Source organism: Mustela lutreola, chromosome 17 (genome assembly GCF_030435805.1).
Source record: "Mustela lutreola isolate mMusLut2 chromosome 17, mMusLut2.pri, whole genome shotgun sequence".
NCBI classification, from domain to species: Eukaryota; Metazoa; Chordata; class Mammalia; order Carnivora; family Mustelidae; genus Mustela; species Mustela lutreola.
Genome location: NC_081306.1, coordinates 34,392,959 through 34,410,047, shown reverse-complemented (window position 1 = coordinate 34,410,047; position 17,089 = coordinate 34,392,959). Strand labels below are relative to the sequence as shown.

At 48.9% G+C, this 17,089-nt stretch overlaps 1 protein-coding gene across 9 annotated transcripts in view; it reads right to left on the bottom strand.

Moving 5' to 3' along the window:
- The window catches only part of SUN1 (Sad1 and UNC84 domain containing 1), a 55,174-nt gene that overhangs the window by 15,331 nt on the left and 22,754 nt on the right, over positions 1 to 17,089 (bottom strand). For 4 of the 9 annotated variants that reach the window (XM_059155015.1, XM_059155017.1, XM_059155023.1 and 1 more), the window contains 12 exons: positions 15,804 to 15,992; positions 14,292 to 14,476; positions 13,231 to 13,257; positions 12,922 to 13,119; positions 6,963 to 7,160; positions 6,286 to 6,369; positions 5,927 to 6,037; positions 4,519 to 4,617; positions 3,935 to 4,028; positions 3,137 to 3,195; positions 2,853 to 2,998; positions 2,191 to 2,430 (listed from right to left, as the gene is read on the bottom strand). In XM_059155015.1, coding sequence (XP_059010998.1) covers positions 2,191 to 2,430; positions 2,853 to 2,998; positions 3,137 to 3,195; positions 3,935 to 4,028; positions 4,519 to 4,617; positions 5,927 to 6,037; positions 6,286 to 6,369; positions 6,963 to 7,160; positions 12,922 to 13,119; positions 13,231 to 13,257; positions 14,292 to 14,476; positions 15,804 to 15,992 — 1,630 coding nt within the window. The remainder of the gene's footprint in view (positions 1 to 2,190; positions 2,431 to 2,852; positions 2,999 to 3,136; positions 3,196 to 3,934; positions 4,029 to 4,518; positions 4,618 to 5,926; positions 6,038 to 6,285; positions 6,370 to 6,962; positions 7,161 to 12,921; positions 13,120 to 13,230; positions 13,258 to 14,291; positions 14,477 to 15,803; positions 15,993 to 17,089) is intronic. The other 5 variants (XM_059155018.1, XM_059155020.1, XM_059155021.1 and 2 more) reach the window with 5 other exon arrangements.

Sequence of the window (17,089 nt, the reverse complement as noted above, 5' to 3'; positions counted from 1 at the left end):
TTCATTACTGGAGGTCATGCTTATTAATCAGACCCCATCTCTTCCAAATTAGAACCACAATGAATTTATAGAGGCTTACATAAAAACAAATTAAAAACGAGATAAACCAGAGCACAGGGATGAAGACAAACCCAAGTCGCTGACACACAGAAAGGGTGGCCACAAATGCCGCCGTGAGCTTCCTCACCATTGCTGCCCGCCACCGAACTCTGTACCACGACGAGAGAGTCCACTCTCTCGGCTGTCCACCAGTGCAGCTGGGAAACTAGGCTCCCACTGCCCAGGCAGCTGGTGGCGTGCTCGACGGCACGGTGCAGATGCAGGGCACAAACACATGCCGGGAGGGGTGGGGGAGGACCAGAGGACCGAGCGCAAGTGTGAGCTGAGCACAGGCCACTTCAGAAGCCAGCCTGGGATGGAGGGACGCCCCTGAGACAGGATTAGTGTCACAGGTGCACGTGCGCACAGGAACATACCAGAGAATGGGGTAAGAAGACGACGCTTAAGCTGTACTCAAGTAATCTAATTCAGAACCCAGTTCTAAAGTGAGCCCAGACTGTGTAAGATTTGAGAGTTCACAGAACACAACACAACTGATGCTTCGCTGTTTTTCTGAACCGTCATCTCTTTTCTCTACAAGAGAAAGAAATCACCACAACTGAAGGTTGCCAAGAGAATTAGGATTTCACAGCCGTATCATCCCTGTGGTGGGGACAATTATTTCAGAATGCCTCACCTGAGAAACCCTCCTTAAGATCAACACGTTTCCTGCCGTGACTCTACACTCACCTAGGAAACATCCCGCTCACAGGGACAGATTTCATGATCGGCCACCTACAACAGTCCAGCTATTTTTTTTTTTTTTTTCCCCAAACAGCATCTCCCTTGAGATGGACGAGCTTCAATCCTACCTACTGGTCCAACGTGTCTGCAAAAACCCAGCTAAGTTCCGTTCACCCTTTCCATGTCCAAAGCTGTCAAACAACCAGTAAAAACAGGCCAATCACAACTGTGTCAACTGGATTTTACCGAAATCATCTCAGTTTGAGGGTCAAGAAGCTGAAAAGCAGCAAAGACCGAGGAATCAATGCAGGATGCCAAGTGCACCTTGAGCAGTTGTGGGAACTCCACGTATGGCCACTACGACCATGCGGAGAAGGTGCCAGCATGCCCTGTTCCCTCGGGTCCCGTGCTATCAGCACATTACAGTGATAACTACTGATGCGCCTTGGGCCAGACCAGAGTCAAGACAAGGGCCATTCATTCACCATCACAGGTGAGAAGATAGTAACCTAAAAGGTGGGAGGGAAGGTGGTTGTCAGGGAGTACCCGGCCTGGGGACTCTTGGCCTGGAGCCAAGTCTAGCTGAAGGTTTCAAGGAGGAGAGACAGGCCTGCTCAAGAGCACGGCAGAACCCAGCTTTGTGCAGGACCTTGGGGAGGCCTGGGAGTCCCCGGGCCGCAGACATACTGCACCGGGGGCGGGGGGGATCAGCAGTTCCTCCTCTACTGTGCTGAGGACAACTTAGGTGGAGGCGCTCTGAGAAAAGACACAGGGAGAAGCAGGCTGTTCGCGCAACAGGCAACACATATTTTAAAGACTTCCTTCCAATGTACCTAAATATTGAATAAATACTCATTTTGAAACTTAGGAAAATAAACACCAGTTTTGGGGAAAACTGACAATTCTTTCCTCAAGGATACTGAATAAACAAGACATTTTTATTTTTGTTCAGGGTTCCACACAGAACAGCAACTCCTCTGAACTTCATTACTGTGAGACTGATCACAGATTTGAACATTTTAAATCAGTGTTGCACGAAATGCAAATCAAATCACAGCTGACAGGGAAACTTCACTGAATTAGTAGGTTCAATCCTTTGTCAAAGTAAAATGCGGGTCAGGAGCAACTCACAGACGGCACCAGGACCTGTGGCTCCCAAGAGCAAGCCTCCCACAGTGACTCTATGCCCGATGGCTGCTGCTCCCAGCCCCCCAGCCCCCAGCGGGATCTCCTACTCTGCCAGTGTTCCACAGGCTGCAGCTCCCAGTCCCGGGCAAGCATCATGAAAGGCCCTGGCCCTCAGCACACTGCTCCCAAGAGCCAAAAAGCACAACCACTTGTCACAGCAGCACCTCTCCTGTTCATCCCCAAACAGAAAGCAAACACCTGAGAACCCCTCAGCATTACCTGAGAGCCCGACAGTCTGTCGGCACCTATTTCCTTCAAGTGCTGCCCTACCACACGCTGAACCAAGGACAGTGTCCCCTCGCTGTCGCCGTCCATCTGGTCCACCCGTGCCTGCAGATGCTGAAGCACAGCAGCCAGTTCTCTAAGCTTCTCATCGTGGTTGCGACACTGTCCAGACAGCAAGGTCATCTCCCTTTCCACTTCACTCATCCGATGCCAATGGTAAGCCTGGTCTCCCTCCTACAACAGTAAGAGCAAGTCCAGCAGCAAAAAGGAGACATCAGGTCTGGCATCAAATAACCTCAGGCACAGACATAGAGCACAGTATCACAGCGGAACGTCCTTACAATAAGTGTGGACACGCTAAAGGACTGGACAGGACAGTGCCCATTCTCAGGGATTTTCCTTACAGGGCAGACTATGGGGGCTTGACTTCCCTTCTTACTTTCTATATTTTCCAAAGTAATGCATACTACTGTTTTTTAAATTAATATTAACTAAATGAGATTATTTACCTATGCATTACTTGGACTACCTCAGAACACTTACGGAGCTATAAAGCTTGCTGATTTGACATTTAACAACACTTTCTGAACCAGGGCGCCTGCTCTCTGCAGAACACAGAGGGGGAACGCCGCAGAAGAGGGCTTCTGTGTGGTTACCTCCAGCGGCCGGTGCAGGTGAGACGCATCTGGTGTGAACGTGCTTTCGGGGCTGCCCACCCACCAGGCTCCATATGCGCGCGTCCAGTTGAACACAGGCAGGCCTGAGAGGAGGTCCCCCTGGCCATACAGGGACAGACCTGCACCTGAAGGGGACAGGGGCCAACCATATGCGTGTGTACGGACAAGGCTCTGTGACTCATGCACTGAAATGCTAAGTTCTCCCCTCACTGACGTCTTCGTGTGCAGATACTCATCATGGAGCTAAATCAAAGTTTACTTACCTAGTAAAAGTAATAATGGAATGAGCAAGATTAAAAACTTGCAGATATTTCGAAGGCACCTAGGAACAAAAAGAAAAACTTAACTTGGATATAAAAGAGTTACCATTCTACTTTATCTCTGGGTAATTTTACACAAAATAACCTTGCCCTTATCTTAAAAAGAAAGTCTACAGTATTAGAAATGCAGTTACAATTATTTTTTTTTTTAAAGTAGGCTCCATACCCAACATGGGACTTGAACTCAGGCCCCAAGATCAAGAGCCTCACATTCCTCTGACTGAGCCGGCCAGGTGCCCCAGAAACGCAGTTATGGTGTTATCTACAAGGTCTGTATACACCTGCAGGGACCTGTCTATGAAACAGTGTCCTGGCCCACAATAACAACCATACACACTCACTAATTAGTGATTTGTACGGCATTGTGCTGGGCACTGAAGGACCTTGGCTACTGGCCCACTATAGTTACTCACCCGGGGCTGGGGATGTGGGAGCCAGACCCTCTCCCGATCTGCATTATCCATGACAAAGCCCATAACTCCTATCCACTGGGATTCTAAGAATAACAATTGCCTTTCCTTTCTTATAGTCATAGTTTGAAAAATTACATAAAAACACGAAAACACTGTAAAATATAAAGTGATATAAAAAAGATACGACGTTCATATACCAAACTATAAAAACAATGTAAACATAAACCAAATCATTATTTTAAAAGAACAACAAATCAAATTATATCCTGCAATGAGCACAAAGTCAACTCTTAAAAACACCAAGTTGATATGATATTGGTTTCCTTACCTTGTAAGAAGAAACACATTCAGCCAGGAAATCAAAGTAACAAACTGGTACCATCCAATCCCTAGCCACCAGAATATTCCAGAGGCTGCTTTCCCTGAAAGATAAAAGACCGAACATTCTAAAGACATGCTCTTTGGAAAATCAAACTCCTAAATGGATCGTTCTCGTGCAGGTCAAGCAAGAAGCACAAGGACATCCGCTAACAAATACAATGTAAGTATGTGAAGATGAAGTTAGGGATGGCACGTCCCGAGGGGGAGTATACACACGCTCAAACACGGCAACACTGAGCAGCACACAGGACGAGCTACAAACGAGGAAACCCCACACCCATGCATTCTCCATGCCAGTTCAGCAGAGCAGCTGGACGTCCACAGGACCCAACACAGCAGGGAAACAACGAGCGCTCATGCACCCAGAGCATGTATGTTAGCACGTCTAAGGCAATGACATGTGTTAGACCAAGGAGCAAAACACAGGACCCTCAAATGAACCTTCCATTTGGCTACATCAATCATTAACTGTAGGTGCCTAATGGCCAAAGACTTGCCGAGAGTGCTGACAGAGAAAGCCAAAATAACCACCTGGAGCCACCACAGCCAACCAGAGGACCGACAACAGTGTCTTCGACACAGACCATCCCCAGCCGCCGATCCTTCGCAGCGTCTGCACCAGCAGGTAACCTGTGACAGATAACGTGTGCAAGAGGGGCACACTCAACACACACCAGAAAACCTACTCTCGTATGCATTTTACCAAAATTCTCTCAAATCAGTTCACAGTCTCTTCTCAGGGAAAAAAAAAACAAGCAAGTCCAAGCAAGACTGAAGTTCACGTAGGAAGTGGTGCTACATACAGAATGGCTAATCACCTCTTCCCGCAGAAACACAGATGCCCTGGGAGCATCCCCCGTGTCCCCCTCCCCTGCCCACATGTTCACAGTTGGTGCCAACACAACGTGCAGAGAAAACCCCGCAGACACCAGCAGTTAGCTCCAGCTGATAGCAGGAGGGCTCACTGCTCCCAGACCATTCTAAAGTCTAACTTTTTCAGGAAAAAAGTATCTGGGGATTACAAATGGTAGCACCACTGGATGGCCTAATAAGACAGTAAACTTTGTCACATGTCACACATTACAGAAGGCATAAAACTGCTTATGAAATCCATTTTGGTTCAGTTTTTTAAGAGTAACTGCTGGAAGTCATACACTCCTCTAAGAATGTGTATGCTGACTCCTGACACTATACTTGATGTGAAAAGAAACATGGTTTAAAGGGATTCTTTTAATCTATTGTTTTATTTTATTAGTAGTTAAGAGACCATTATTTTTGAAGCTCAACTTAAAAAAAAAACTGTCTAAAAAAGGTGCCCTTTGGGACGCCTGAGTGGCTCAGTTGGTTAAGCAGCTGCCTTCGGCTCAGGTCATGATCCCAGCGTCCTGGGATCAAGTCCCACATCTGGCTCCTTGCTCCGCAGGGAGCCTGCTTCTCCCTCTGACTCTGTCTTCCACTCTGTCAGCCTGTGCTCGCTCTCACTCACTCTCTCTGACAAATAAATAAATAAAATCTTAAAAAAAAATAAAAATAAAAATAAAAAAGGTGCCCTTTGGCAAGAAGCTTACAGGTATAAATTGGAAAACCTCTAACTTCAGGTGGACACCTCCGTCTGGCAAAGGCTCAGGACACAGCAGTCACCGGAGTGATGCCGTGTGTCCCTGCAACCAGGCAAGGGACAAGCAGCTTCTTGTCAGACCAACTGCCCCATGGGAGGGCAACCAGCCTTTCTTGGCCTCTGATTCACCTCAAAGCAAGCTACTTGACATACATGTAACTTTTACTAAATACATTTACAAAAAAGCTTTTCAAGAAAGACATCCTCTGTATTTTAAGCTCAAATCAGTATTACAAGCACCTGACGGGCCAATACAAAGAAGGAACTACAGCATTTGTGAAGAATACGATAAAAACAAAATAAAAAGGTGCAAATGACAACCTGCATAAGAAAAGATGTGCCAAATGGCCCCTGCTACCCTTTTTGGACTCGAGGACTGCGAGCGGACAGCTGTGTGCGTCTCAAGGAGTTCCTTCCTCTTATAGTCATCACCTGCGGGTGGTGGTGACAAGCAGTTAATTTGACAAATTACGATGCAAACCTGGTCCATTGGAATTGTGCACAACAATGTCAGTTTGAGAAAATTAGGAAATTACACACAAAAAGAGAACAATCTAAGCAAATGCAATCTGGAGGCTCCTGGCCCCTGCAAGTGTGCATGAGCGAGGGGGTGCCCGGTCCGCGTTGGCAGCCCCACACCGCCCCCTGTGGGAGCCCCCGCACCGTGAAGCCATACTTACACAAGGACTCCCCTGTCACACTGAGGTGGCCGTCCTCTCTGAGAAGCCCTCCTACATGCACTGTCCCACAGTGACTGGAATGAGCTGCAACACACGCAAAACAGTCTCAGAGACCCTTGTCCAGGTGGGATTCTGATGCATCCCGGGCGCCGACAGGGCCACACGGTCCGAGAAGGCACGTGCCAGGCTGACGGCCGCTGGCTCCCGTGCACAGGTGAGGCATGGTGGGGCGGTGCAGGGTGCAGGTGGCAGGCTGGGCTGTGGGCGGAGGGAGCCTCAAGCCCCACCCGGCCAAACAAGGCCCCACAGCCAATGCAACACTGAGACAGGCCCGCTTAGGAATGGCTGCCAACAACTACATTCTAAATGCCACTCATAATAAATGGTTTCTGCTTTAAAGAGGTCATAAGAATCAAAATTTGAGTACGTTTAGTTTTTTAAAAATGACTTTAAAAGCGCTGAAACACCATTCCCCTTTCAGAAAGTGGAATCAGTACAAGAGCATAGAAACCTCCATCAGCTCCTCACAGGAAGACCCCAGCAAAGCGTCACGAGAACATCCGCATAAGAGCATGAGAGGAGAAACGTGGAGGAAGCACCACGCTGGGAAAGGAGTGTTTTTTCCACCGTGAAAGCATTAGTAGGTGGAAAAAAGAGGAAAAAAATGATTTAAATACCTTTTGATTCATGGCTTTTTGATTTATAGCTTTTTGATTCACATTCTTTTGATTCGTAACTTTTCAATTTGTAATTTTCTGATTCATAATTGAGCTTCATTAAAACCACTCGAAAAAGCTGGACTAAGAATGATGACAAGGATGACGAAGTGTTCTTGGCCAGCCACAAAATCCTATCCATGTGGAAAGGGGCACCGCCTATTGAAAAACCGTGAACACAGTTATTTCTTCCCAAAAAGTCAACACTTCCTCCCCCTGAAAAGTGAGCCAAATCATTCACTTTGGGCAAAAGAGAACCAACTTTTCACATGTATATCAGAGATGACAACCCGGGAGGAGCCATAAGGATACATGTCACCTCCTGACGGAGGCCGAGCTGCACAGCAGCCCCACACTGAGAGCCGCCCGCCACGTCTTGGTCACAGGTGAGCCTGCACGGAAGAGCCTGCGTGAGGTGACTGCACCCCAATCCTGCTCACACACACTCCAAAGCCTAGATACCTGCTCACCACCCACCGTCCTCTGTCACCTAACAGGAAAGGACCCCCAGACTTGTCCAGTAGCTTTAGCGACGTCTGCTAGAGCGTCTATCTGCAACCAGCAGCATAAGCCTCTGTGAGGAGCAGGGCCATCACGGGACCCACTGTCCTCTGCTACCTGTCTTTAGTGCCTGCAGCTTCAGAAGACACCACCGAATCCCTGACAACTTTTCCTCTGTTACCCTAAAATGGGTAAGGTGAGAGTCTACAAGTTACAGCTGCTAGAAGTTTTTATTCCATCAAGTGTAGACCCAGAAGCACTTCTGAGACCCGTCCACATCCTCTCCTGGTTTGGGAAGCCCTGCATGAGGTCAGGATGTCTGGCATGTAGCCAGCTGGGACCAGTGAAGTAGAGGTGGAGAGATTTTAAAGAAATGAGTTTTTTCATGTTTCCTTTTTCAAATCGCCTACTTGGTAGCCACCGGCAATCAGAGCACCACGCCGAAATGCCCGTAGAACGGCGGCAAGTAGACCCCGCCAGCAGCACCGAAACTGTCGCCCACCGGCGATGCTCCGCGAACACAGGAAACGCTTATGAAGAGGTGACCTGTGGTCCATCCCGCTGGTAATCACACACACTGCAAGTCCATCTCTTACCCAAGGAGCCAACAAAATATGGGCAGCACAAACACACAAAGAACCAGCGGAGCACACGGTGAGGATGTTCACGCTGCCGAAGGGTGAGAGCACCGGGCTCCGGTTTCTGGGAAGCCAGCACGAGTTCACTTAAAATGGAATCACACAACAACTTCTCTGTCCCCAGAAGTTACTTTTACTTAGAAGGTACAGACTAGAACTACTTTTTAAATATTCCTTAACTGCTGGCTACAGTTTCTTTGGGAGAGCGGGGCCGTCGGGGCTGCCTGGCACAGGAAGAGCGCATGCGCGGCTGCCTCCCCAAGCCCACAGCCCTGTCCAGGCAGCCCGCCGGCTCCAGCTGCAGCCGCGACCGACCGGTGGGATGGGAGCACTGGGCTCCTCCGTGGGCCCAAAGGAAATGGGCACAAGTTCCGATTATTCCAAAGCCTGAGGCTGGTTCCATGAGCCACATGTGGGCTCTAAGCCACCAAGTTGAATGACGATTTTTCATCAAAAAAAAAAAAAAAAAAAAAAAAAAAAAATCATGTCAAAGCCGTGGCCTCTCTCCTTTCTAAGCTACAGCCAACGGAAGGTTTAAGTTCAGACCTGCCACAGGCAAAACAGAGGACACGGAGGGCTGTTTTTTCCATTTCTCATTTCCTGGGTGCCTCCCTATGAGGACTGGGAAGGCCCCGAGGGTCCAGATTTCCATGCTTCTCAGGAGTTCTCCTGTAGAGCACTGCTGGATGTCCCAAGGAAAAGACTTCCAAGTCTTTTAAAAAGCCTACTGGAGGGACGCCTGGGTGGCTCAGTTGGTTAAGCAGCTGCCTTCAGCTCAGGTCATGATCCCAGCGTCCTGGGATTGAGTCCCACATCGGGCTCCTTGCTCCGCAGGGAGCCTGCTTCTCCCTCTGTCTCTGCCTGCCATTCTGCCTGCCTGTGCTCGCTCTCTCTCCCTCTCTCTCTCTGACAAATAAATAAATAAAATCTTAAAAAAAAAAAAAAAAAAAGCCTTCTGGATGGGCACCAGAAATTCACATCCTATCAGGGCTGCATTTCACCCGAACCTCGAAAGGCTGAGGACTCAAACCATATGGCTCAAGTGGGTCCATGAGCACGAACGCAGCCGTTCTCCCTCCAGTCTGTCTGCCCTAGGGAAGGGTTTGCCCACATACACAAATACATACACACTAGGGACACACCTGGGCAACACTGTTTCCAGAAGCATTCAGAGGGGTGCCTCCGTAGCTCAGCTGGTGAAGCATTCAATTCTTGACTTCAGCTCAGTCATGATCTCAGGGTCATGAGACTGAGCCCCCGTGTCAGGCTCTGAGCTCAGCACAGAGTCTGTCTGAGACTCACTCACTCTTTGTGCCCCTCCCCCTGAACAAGTACACCAGCATGCTCGCTCACTCTCTCAAATAAATAAAATCTTTAACGACATACAAACAGAAAGAACGTGAATGTCCATTAGACATACACTGATTGGGACACCTGGGTGGCTCAGTGGGTTAAGCCGCTGCCTTCGGCTCAGGTCATGATCTCAGGGTCCTGGGATCGAGTCCCGCATCGGGCTCTCTGCTCAGCAGGGAGCCTGCTTCTTCCTCTCTCTCTCTCTGCCTGCCTCTCTGCCTGCTTGTGATTTCTCTCTGTCAAATAAATAAAATCTTAAAAAAAAAAAAAAAAAAAAAAAGACATACACTGATTAAATACACTCATACAACCATAAAGGCAGTGTTAGGTAAGCATCGGAAAGAATCAAGTCCACCCAGGGCGCGTGGGTGGCTCAGGGGTTAAGCCTCTGCCTTCAGCTCAGGTCATAATCTCAGGTCCTGGGATAGAGCCTCGCATCAGGCTCCCTGCCGAGCTTCCCCCCTCTCTCTGCCTGCCTCTCTGCCTATTTGTGATCTCTGTCAAATAAATAAATAAAATCTTAAAAAATAAAAAAAAGAAGTCAACCTGAACAGGCACAGAATACAAAGCTGCAAAGTCATATCCACACCATGCTAGCATGTAGGATATGACATTATAGAAATACATGACATATTTCTGTAAGTGCACAGGAGCAAAACGGAGGGGTAGTCGCACATTGTGAATGTACTAAAAATGCCAGTGAATCATATACTTTAAGATGCTTAACAGCTAATTTTATGTTAGGTGCATTTTACGTCATTTTAAGAAGCAGAAGAATTCGCCGTGATCTCCTAGTCCTAGCTCCAGTTCCCTCTAGAAGGGAGACCAGACAGGGATGGAGGAAGGACAGGGGAAGGAACCTCTTCTATCTGTACCATTCCAAGACTATACAACCAGAACAATAAGTAAAAACAAAAACGAAGACAGAAAATGTGTCGGGTATTAATTCATGCTCGAGAAGACTTGTATGCATTTTCAGTAACTGCAGTAACGTGACAATTCATGCAGTATGGTCTCCACAGGCAACGGGGGAAAGCTGGCTGGACCCAGCCTCCCCTCTGGATGGTAGGTTACAGGCAACTTTAATTTTCTTCCTTGCGCATGTCTGGGATTTCCAAATGGTCTTTGATGAACGCTTTACCCAAATAATCAGGAACAGAGGTTTTTAAATTAGTGCTGATTGTAATCATTATTATAATTTAAAACAGCAAGGAAGGGGATAAGCACAGAGGCCCAAAGTAGATAAAAATATAGCTTGTTTTCCCAAGAACATTCAAAACAGGGGGTGCCTGGGTGGCTCAGTTGTTAAGCATCTGCCTTCCGCTCAGATCATGATCCCAGGGTCCTGGGTCGAGACTCACGTTGGGCTCCCTGCTCGGTAGGAACCCTGCTTCTCTCTCACTCCCCCCCTGCTTGTGTTCCCTCTCTTGCCCTCTTTCTCTGTCAAATAAATAAAAAAAATAAAATCTTAAAAAAAAAATCAAGACCAATTCAAGCAAAAAAGTACAAGAGATGTCCAGAGACTACTCCCAAAACCACATCTGGCCCACTGCATCTGAGCTGAGCTCAGACCATCAACACCCACCTACAGCCTCAGGATGAAGACAGCTGGCTGCTGGCAAACAGAGGTGACCTCTACCAGATGCGAGCAAGAGGCTGCAGGAAAGCAGGGAGTATCTCTACACATGCTCACTTCAGCAGATATCGCATGAGGTTACGGTTGGTGGAACATGCTTTTACTATCTTCCTCTTGGTGACAGCATGCTTCAAAACACAGCCTCCATAAAGCCAGACACACGGTATGTTTGACAGCAGCATACAGTACAGTTGGGTGCCGGGCCTGGCTCCTGGGCTCCACCCAAATGGTTAGCCCTCAGGAGGTGGCACAGCGCCTTGGGAAGAGCACCCTGGAGGCCTGACATCTGGCTCCAGGTTCCAGCTCCATCACTTACCAGTGAGCTTCTTGAGCCAGCTAAAGCCCAGTGTGCCAGTATAGAAGATACGGAGAGCAACAGAACTGCAGGGCCAGGGCGCAGGCCAGGGAAAGCCAGAGAGGGCTCTGCGATGCTGGCTGCCACAATCCAGAAGGTGCCAGGAACGAATTCCTCAGACCAACTCTGCCCCCTCCCCTTCCTGCCTCCCTGTTTTGATCTATTAATGCCAACAGTGTCAATAACCCAAAGTAGAAGAACCAGAAAACCGAGCCACAAGGATGAGACACTAAGATGGAAATAACTTTTAGTCCTGTTACCGTCCTGCATGACGTTGAAACAGTCATGTGAAAAACACTGAATGCCCTCACATGGAGGACAACAGCCAGGAACACAGTGACAGACGGCATGTCCGCCCTTTTGGATTCCTGCCCACCTGACTATGCCCTTGAGCCTGACCAAGCAGACTGGCTTAAACAGACGTGGGGGGGGTCGGGGGTGGGGGCTGAAGACAAGGCAACCAGGGCTCCCTGGCTTTTCCATGATTACAAGACAGGGAATCATGGACAGGTGTGAGTGCCCAAGCCAGCAGGTATGTCTTGGCCGAGCAACAGAACCTGGACAGGGATCTGCTGCTATGCTCTCCCCGGGGACCCAGGCAAAGAGGAGAGGCAGCGAGCACCCAGCCCAGGGGGACGGCCTGCAGGCCAGCCTACAAAAGCTGTGGCAGCCCAATGGATCCGGAGCCACTTCCGAGGGCCTCTCTGTTCAAGCAAGTGCAGCCAGGCCTTGAAGCCTACCGCGGCTAGTGAACAGGCCACAGGCACACAGGCCACAGGCCCATGACGACTCCCCACGATAACACCATACACTCCTGAGGAACCCTGAGCTCACGGACTCTTATGTAACCACAGAGACCACATGCTCCTCATGTCATGGGCATGAACCGCGACCAAGATGTTCTCCCACTCACGGGAGCATCCATGACCCTGTGGGAAAACAAAGTGGCCACACACTGCCACCAGGATTCCCTGAAGGAGAGTCTGCCTCTGCTCACCTGAAGCTCAAATTCACAGAATTTCAGACACTCCAGGCACAAAACTATGAACAAAAAAATTTAAATTCAAAGAGGATAGATAAATAGGAACAAAGTTCATTTTTGGTATATTTTTTAAATTTTTATCAGACAGGGACACCTGGGTGGCTCAGTCAGTTGAGTGGCTGCCTTCGGCTCAGGTCCTGCGATGGTGTCCCACATTGGGCTCCTTGCTTGACAGGGAGCCTGCTTCTCTCTCTTCCTCTGCCTGCCACCCTGCCTGCTTGTGCACTCTCTCTCTCTCTCTCAAATGAAATAAAATCTTAAAAAAAAAAATTTCTATCAGACTAATTTTGAGTTCAAGCAATGACGGGAAACAGTAAAGATGTCAAGAGCCCTATAAAACCAAGTTTATAAAAAAAAAAAAGTAGAAATGTTTGGACATAAAATCTTTTTCTAACCTTTCAAAGAGACAGACTCCTGTTTCTGACTCATGTTCCTTGAGTACAACCTCGGTGACGCCCCATGGGGGGCCGAGTGCACAGTGAGAGTGTCCCTGCGCTCGGACAGCAGGAGGCAGTCATTGCACGTGTAGCCGTTGCTTCTGGTGCCTTCTGCTGCCAGGTCCCCGTTTCCCTGAGTGGCAGCTTTATTTCCACCTAAAGTTCACAACAAAGTAGAGGAAACCAGTGTTATCACCATCTGGAGACACCTAAAAAAGAAACTTCCATCTTGAAAAGTGGGTAGAAAAAAAGGACTAAAATAGTTACCTTTAAGATCTCCATCGTCGTCAAGACCTAAAACACACACACACACGTTTGCTTATGACCCCCAATTATCACAACAAAGCCCAAATACACCAAAAGTTAAAGGTACAATGATTAATAATCAGCATGTTGGCAACAGTCAAGACTTATTTCCTGAAACGCCTGCAACTAATGGAAACTCCTTGAGATATATATAGGCACCATCTTCTGATTCAAGATAAAAGCACATCTCCAGAAAGATCGCCTCCACACACCTCCACACATACACACGCCTGTGCTCACATGCAGCTACATACATCGGCAAGCACACGCACATCTAGCTGCACACACACACTTGCACAGGCACACACCTGCACTTCCACCTGCCCCCCTGCTGCACAAGTACACACACCTGTGCTCACAAAAAACTCACCTGCACAGGCACTCACAGACACCTGTGTTCACAGGCACCTGCACACAGCCCCACCTGTGTTCACACACACCTACACACAGACACTTGCACATGCCTAGGAACCACCCTGGCTAGCCGAACCAAACGGAGCAAGCAGCAATCCCAAGGTTGCCCCAAATGAGCACACAAACTTCTGGGAGCTGATCTGCATCTTCTGGTCTTCTCAAGGGGGCCGACCAAAACATGGAGAGGACCAAGCAAGCAGGTGCATATCCTGTGGCTGCCACCCAACCCACGGCAAGGACAGGGTCACAGCCGCTGCCTCAGATAAGAAGGTTCACGAGCCACACTGCTTCCTAGAGTTAATTCATCCATGTGGGGTGCTTCCTAATGACAAAAATACTGTCTGCCTTGCTGCTGAGAGCTATCTGGAACCTGACGTTCACAGGTGAATTTTTTTTTTTAACAACCGTGCTCCCCCATCTTATGGAAACAGCACGCCCAGATTATGTCCTGACCACTTCTGGTTCACATCGCCAGGGAGTGTGCGCGAGCACAGCCAGCAGAAGCAGCCAGGGTTTATAAGACACTGCCTACATTCTGCACTTGAGTCTGGAGGAAAGTTTGGGCCTTCCCGCTGTTTCTCCCACCCTGTAAGGGGCAGATGACTCACCCCAGAAGTGGTCCACTTTGGTCTGTTCACGGATCAGAGACTCATCCAGCACGGGAGGCCGCAGGCAGGCCGCCCCTGACAGCATGCTAGCAACACTCTGGCCTGCGGCACAGGACACAGCCTTCCTCGAGCTATGGTTTATACTAAGAGCTGGCTTGCTTGCACTCCTGCGCTGTTTTACTGTTCTAAGAAGAAAAGAATAAAAGGAACAAGTTTATAGACTTCTTTCCTATGGTAAATACAAAAGAATTCTATTTTACCAATACAAAATCTCTAAAAACAAATAGAGTGTTTTTAAGGCCATTTTCTTCTGTCTTCTCTGCTGTAATGAAATACCCATTCATCTAACACAGGAAACCTGAAGCTGGGGTCAGAGCGGCTTCTAAAATTATACACACAAGACAGTTTTTAGATTATTTTAGGCCTCACGACCCAAAAGTAGTTAAAATTTAAAACAATCTAATAAAAAGAAGTTAAAATAAAAATTATGATTTATAAATTTAACTCCTCCCCTTTCCAGAACAAGCGTGTTCACACAGATACCCGCTTAATTTCTCACTCACTGGTAAAGATGGAGCGGCACTAAGGACAGCAAGGAAAGGCTGCGACCTCATGTTGTGTACCCGTATTCAGCACAGACAACAAAACCGCTGAAGACAAACTTCATTAATGTCAGCACCAGGCTGGATAAGACGACTCTGTCCTGGAGGGAGTGAGCCAGGACACAGCCACGTGCTCTTAACCTGAGTATGCAGTGCCCGGATACCGCCTAGGGCCTTGCCCCAGGGCAGACAACAGACTCACTAGGGCACACACAGGGAGTCACTGGCGCTCTCCAACACACGTCCTGAGTCTGAGGAGGTGCAGTCCCGTTCTCCTGTGCTCTGCGTAACCCACAGTGAGTGTGCGGCACACGCGGCCTTGGCTGCCAGTGCCCGGCCCGGCTGCAAGCTGGCCTTCCACCACTGTCTTCACAGGGACTGCCCCAGTCTGAGCGTAAGATGACCATTCAGATGGGAAACTCATCATTCTTACATGAGCAACAGAACATTATCTTGAAATGGCAGGAAGACTTCGCACACTGCGTCTTCCTGGGTATGCACGTGTGACGGGCACACGGAGAGCTCAGAAATCAAGTGAACGCAATCACGATCAGAAGTGAACAGCTAAACCTCATGGATGCGTCTGTTAGGTCACACAGATTTCAATCAACAGACCAAGTGTTAACAATGCAGAGCTCAGCGCCACTCAACCATCTGGTAAGGCAAGGCCCCATAGATGACGCCGGAGGCCAGCTGTCGGTGCAAAGAGCCCGTGAGCTAGCAACCTTAGCCTGCACAAGCACCAGACAAGCCACACTGTCCCGAAGAAGGGCTACGACTTCAGGCATGTGTGTGCATGTGCACACACACAGCCTTAGACACAAGAGTGTGATTTCATGGACCTGAAAGCTTGCTCACTTGGCTCGCACGGCGTTCAAGCATGTCAGGGGACACGGGAAGCAGCACTCACCTGGCAACGCGGTCCTTCAGGGACACAGCGCTGTTGGTGCAGGAATGAGCATCCCCAGCCTGGCGATCCTCCACAGCACACGTGGTGGTGACCAGCCGCAGACTACGGCGGGACATTCTTGGAGAATCAAACACGGGGTCCAGTCTGTGCTCAGCCTCGAAAGCCAGCGCATCAGAAGAGTAGCTTGAACTGGAAGGAAAAACACGGTCAGAGACGAAGAATGCAGACAGCCACTTCTGAAACATCCTCCTCACCAAAGAGTGAACACAACGGGTACTGATCTGCTCACCACAGACACACTCTGGCCACAGCATCTATGGGATCGAGGCTCCAAGTACCCAAATATCTCAGTCTAGAGCTAACCCTAACCTGTGTGAGGATGTGCTCACGAGAACCTCCACCTGGAACTACGTCAACATCCTTAAAGAGTCAGAATGCATTTACTGCCAGAGCAGTTAAGGACATGGTGACCACAGGACCACTAACCCCACAGGGAGAAAAGCAGCAGAATGCTGTGCCGTACGCAACTAACTCACCAGGAAGCCAGACACAAGCTGGTCACAAAGTCACTTCAATACCCCTGTACATAATCATCTCCAACTAAAAGATGCATACTTTTGTGCTGTTAGAAAGTTCTTCCAAATTGAGATGCCTTAATTAAGCATCTATCCTGTGCCTCCCCTGGGAAGGGAAGTGTACTTCCTGATCTGCCCAGACCATCCCGCTGACGACTGCAAGGTTCCCACCAGTGAGCACCCCACACTTACAGCTGGAGATGAGCCATGCTCGGCAGGCATGGTGCCGTGAGCAGAGGAGCATGGGCTGAGGGTTTCCTGGCCAAAGAGGGCAGCAAAGCGGGCAAGAGACAAACTTGGAGGCTGAGGGGCTGCCTACCCCGCTGGAGGGGGGGCCCCTGTCCTGCAGGTCTGTTTACCCACAGGGAGGCATCCAGGAAGCAGAAGGACAACAGCCCCGCTCAGGAGAGCAGGCTGGGCTGAGCATCTAGAAACCATCAGAAACCATGAGGCTCTCAAGCAAAGGAAGCAAGCTAAGGACAAGTTTGCCTTATGTTTTATATTATATCAAAGTAAAAAAAAAAAAAAAAAATTTCAGAATCACGTTCACCATAAATATATTAGATCTGATACTGAAAACTTTTCAAGCAAACCAGCAGTAAGTAAACACCAGCTGCTCCCACCTGCCACGTGCACTAAGGGGTCTCAAACAGCCTCAGTAAGCACCCCTTCCTCACTCTCACCAGAGGCTGGGGCAGGGGCTCAGACATA